The sequence below is a fragment of the Chaetura pelagica genome, unplaced genomic scaffold (genome assembly GCF_000747805.2).
Source record: "Chaetura pelagica isolate M959 unplaced genomic scaffold, ChaPel_1.0 scaffold505, whole genome shotgun sequence".
In the NCBI taxonomy this organism is placed as follows: Eukaryota; Metazoa; Chordata; class Aves; order Apodiformes; family Apodidae; genus Chaetura; species Chaetura pelagica.
In genome coordinates this window covers 202,109-205,727 of record NW_009953211.1, presented here as the reverse complement: position 1 = coordinate 205,727, position 3,619 = coordinate 202,109, and the positions used below count along the sequence as shown (strand labels likewise).

Sequence of the window (3,619 nt, the reverse complement as noted above, 5' to 3'; positions counted from 1 at the left end):
CAGATGTGCTGTCAGCACACCCTGGCTGCCTTCAGGCCTCTGCCCTGCCATTGATGCTCATTACCCACCACAGCAAGGTGCTGCCAGTATGCAAAGAACAAACTCTTGTCACAATCAAGTTGCCTTCTGTTCTCTTGCCATGGGGTTTTCCAGGCTCTCATGCCACTCCAGGCTGGTCTGTTGCACCCATCTTGTCCACCTCCCACAGACTGAGCAACCCACACATCTCTGCAAACCCATGCTGCTGTATGAGCACTAGTACTTGACCCTGGCTAGATGCCAGCCAGGGCTCTCTGCCACCCATTCCCAGCACACAGCCACCACCATCTTTTGGTTACCCTGTGACTACATCCCAGGAAATATCCTGAGCAGCTCTCTATATTTCCCTGTGTTAGCTCTGCTAGTTGCCACCAGAGCTCCTCTTCACATTGGACACCTCTTCTTCACAGAAAAGGGCTTGGGCACAGCCCTCTGCACCGCCAGGGAAGGCTGCTCTGGACATCCCTCCCTGGGGCAGAGAGCTGTGGGGTTCCCGCCTTCTTGAGGCAGCACAGCCCAGAAGACGTACCAGCTTCTTCTCTGCCCTTTCGCAGGACAGCACAGCCCAAGTCAGGGGCAGGCTCTGGGGTCCAGCTCCCCTTCTCCCACCCCAACCACGGCTGCAGCTCACACCAGCCACCGCCACGACAAACCCCTCCCACACCTCCTCTTCCCCCAGTTTGCCTGCCAGGACACACAAAGCAGCAGAAGCCATGACTGCCTCAGCATTTATAAAACTCCTGCCAGTTGCTGTTTTACAATGGGAGCTGGGCAGAGAGTCCAGCTAGGCCCAGGCCCCCATATGAGGCTCAGCTCAGGCTGGAGCCTGCCGTCCAGTGCCAGGAAGCTGGTCAGTTCTGGTGGTTGCAGGCGTGGAGGTCCCTGCTCTCTCTAGGCAGCACAGGAACAGTTCATAGCCCAAGGCAATCCCAGGGCAGTGGCTGGTGGTAGGATTTGATTCAGGCCCTTGGAAGATGGCTGGAGACCAGGTCAGCATAGCTGCAGCTCCACAGGCACAGGGAAGGAACGCAGAAACACCGGAGCCATCGGCAAGGAGGAGGGTTCACTGTGGTGCTGCTAGGGCAGGCCAGTTTCTTCCCTGGCAGCCTTCTCTGCCTTCGCATTTGTGCTGCCCAAAGGATGACAAGGGCAGAAGGAGGCCTGGCTTGGGCAAGATAAACTGAGTTCACATGTTCCTTTTTTGAAAGGGTTAAAAACTCATGCAGGCAATAGAGCAAGAGATCAGTATATGGAGGGGTGAGGACAGGCTGGTAGAGGGATGAGTCGGTGTCAGCCCTGAGAAGAGACAATGGGGCGGCTGATGGTGCTGTTTGTTGTCATGGCTGAGAGCTCCCATCTGTAATACACCAATAGGATACACTGAGAGAAAGCACAAACACAACGCCAGCCTCTGCTGTGGTCTCCAGCCCAGCCCACCTTGCACAGTGCCAAGGAGGGCCTCAGGCAGCCCTCAGCCAGGGCTAAAGCATCCCAAGAACAGGGCACACCCATGGGGTGACCTCCCAGCAAGGCAGTACCTGATGTCGTGGGGAAGGCCAGACTGGTCCAGGCTGTACTGAATCACTGCTAGTTTACACAGCGTCTTTAGACTGGGGCCTGTGGAAAGAGGGCAGTTAAGCACAGCAGTCCTCATCTGGGCTCTACAGGGTTTGGGGGCCCAGACATCATGCAACCAGTGCGACAGAAAGCAGAAGTCTATGTGCCATTCACAGTCTAGGAGGCTCCTCCAATGCATTGATGATAACTTCTTAATGCAAATGCTGGACAAGCTGACTAGAAGAGAAGCGCTGCTGGATCTTGTACTCACCAACAAGGAGGGACTTGTTGAAGCAGTGACTGTCAATGGCAGCCTTGGCTGCAGTGATCACGAGATGGTGGAGTTCAGGATCCTGTGTGGGAGGAATAGGGTACCTAGCAAGACCAGAACCCTGGACTTCCGCAAGGCAAACTTTGGCCTCCTCAATCAATTGTTAAAGGAAGTCCCATGGGACAGGGTGCTAGAAGGTAAAGGGGCTCAAGATAGTTGGTCAACATTCAAGGACCACTTCTTGCAAGCTCAGGATCAGAGTGTCCCAATGGGTAGGAAATCAAGTAAGGGAGCTAGGAGACCAGCATGGTTAAAAAACGAACTGCTGGGCAAACTTAAGTGGAAAAGGAAAATCTACAGATCATGGAAGGAGGGGCTGGTCACTTGGGAGGAACATAGGACAGTTGTCAGAGGATGTAGGAAGGCAACTGGGAAAGCTAAGGCCTCCTTGGAACTTAACCTTGCAAGTCAGGTTAAGGATAATAGAAAGGGCTTTTTCAAATACATAGCTGACAAAACTAACACTAGAGGCAATATTGGCCCACTGAGGAATGAGGTGGGAGCCCTGGTGACAGAGCAAAATATGCTGTTTCACCCCAAAACTGACTTCTTGAATTTCAAATACAGAGGCCCAAATGATTTTTTTTTAATGTGTGAGTGTGAAAGACACTGAAAATCTTTGATTAATATGACACGAAGGAAAGAGAAGATTAATATTTAAAAGGAGAGGTGCCTGAGAACTGGAGGATAGCAAATGTGACTCCAGTATACAAGAAGGGCAAGAAGGAGGACCCAGGTAACTATAGACTGGTCAGCCTTACCTCCATCTCTGGAAAGGTGATGGAACAACTTGTTCTTGGCACTTTCTCTAGGCATATCAAGGATGAGGGGGTCATCAAGAGCAGTCAACATGGTTTTACCACAGGCAAGTCATGTTTGACTAACCTCATAGCCTTCTATGAGGAAATTACTAGGTGGATAGACGATGGTAGAGCAGTAGATGTGATTTATCTTGATTTCAGTAAAGCATTTGACACCGTCTCCCACAGCATCCTTATAGATAAGATGATCAAGTATGTGTTTGGTGATCAGGTAGTGAGGTGGATCAAGAACTGGTTGAAAGGAAGAAATCAGAGAGTTGTAGTCAATGGGGCAGAATCTAGTTGGAGGTCTGTGACTAGTGGAGTCCCTCAGGGGTTGGTACTGGGGCCGGTGTTCGGTATTTTCATCAAGCACCTGTATGAGGGTACAGAATGTACACTTGGCAAGTTTGCTGATGACACCAAACTGTGTGGAGTGGCTGACACACCAGAAGGCTGTGCTGCCATTCAACAAGACCTAGACAGGCTGGAGAGTTGGGTGGGGAGAAACCTGATGAAGTTCAACAAGGGCAAGTGTAGAGTCTTGCACCTGGGAAAGAAAAACCCCATGTCTCAGTAAAGGTTGGGGGCTGACCTGCTGGAGAGTAGTGTAGGTGAAAGGGACCTGGGGGTCCTGGTGGACAGGAGGATGACCATGAGCCAGCAATGTGTCCTTGTGGCTAAGAAGGCCAGTGGCATCCTGGGGTGCATTAGGAAGGGTGTTGTTAGTAGGTCAAGGGAGGTTCTTCTCCCCCTCTATTCTGCTTTGGTGAGGGCACATCTGGAATATTGTGTCCAGTTCTGGGCCCCACAGTTCCAGAAGGACAGGGAACTGCTTGAAAGAGTCCAGCGCAGAGCTACAAAGATGATGAAGGGAGTGGAACATCTCCCT

At 51.6% G+C, this 3,619-nt stretch overlaps 1 protein-coding gene across 1 annotated transcript in view; it reads right to left on the bottom strand.

The window, feature by feature from the left end:
- Positions 1-1,236: 1,236 nt before the first annotated feature.
- Positions 1,237-3,619, bottom strand: part of KLHDC3 (kelch domain containing 3) — a 16,557-nt gene continuing 14,174 nt past the window's right edge. Inside the window, exons 9-10 of the mRNA XM_009997559.1 lie at positions 1,578-1,656; positions 1,237-1,396 (exon numbers count right to left, since the gene is read on the bottom strand). Of these exons, the coding sequence (XP_009995861.1) occupies positions 1,330-1,396; positions 1,578-1,656 (146 nt within the window). The 3' untranslated portion in view covers positions 1,237-1,329. The remainder of the gene's footprint in view (positions 1,397-1,577; positions 1,657-3,619) is intronic.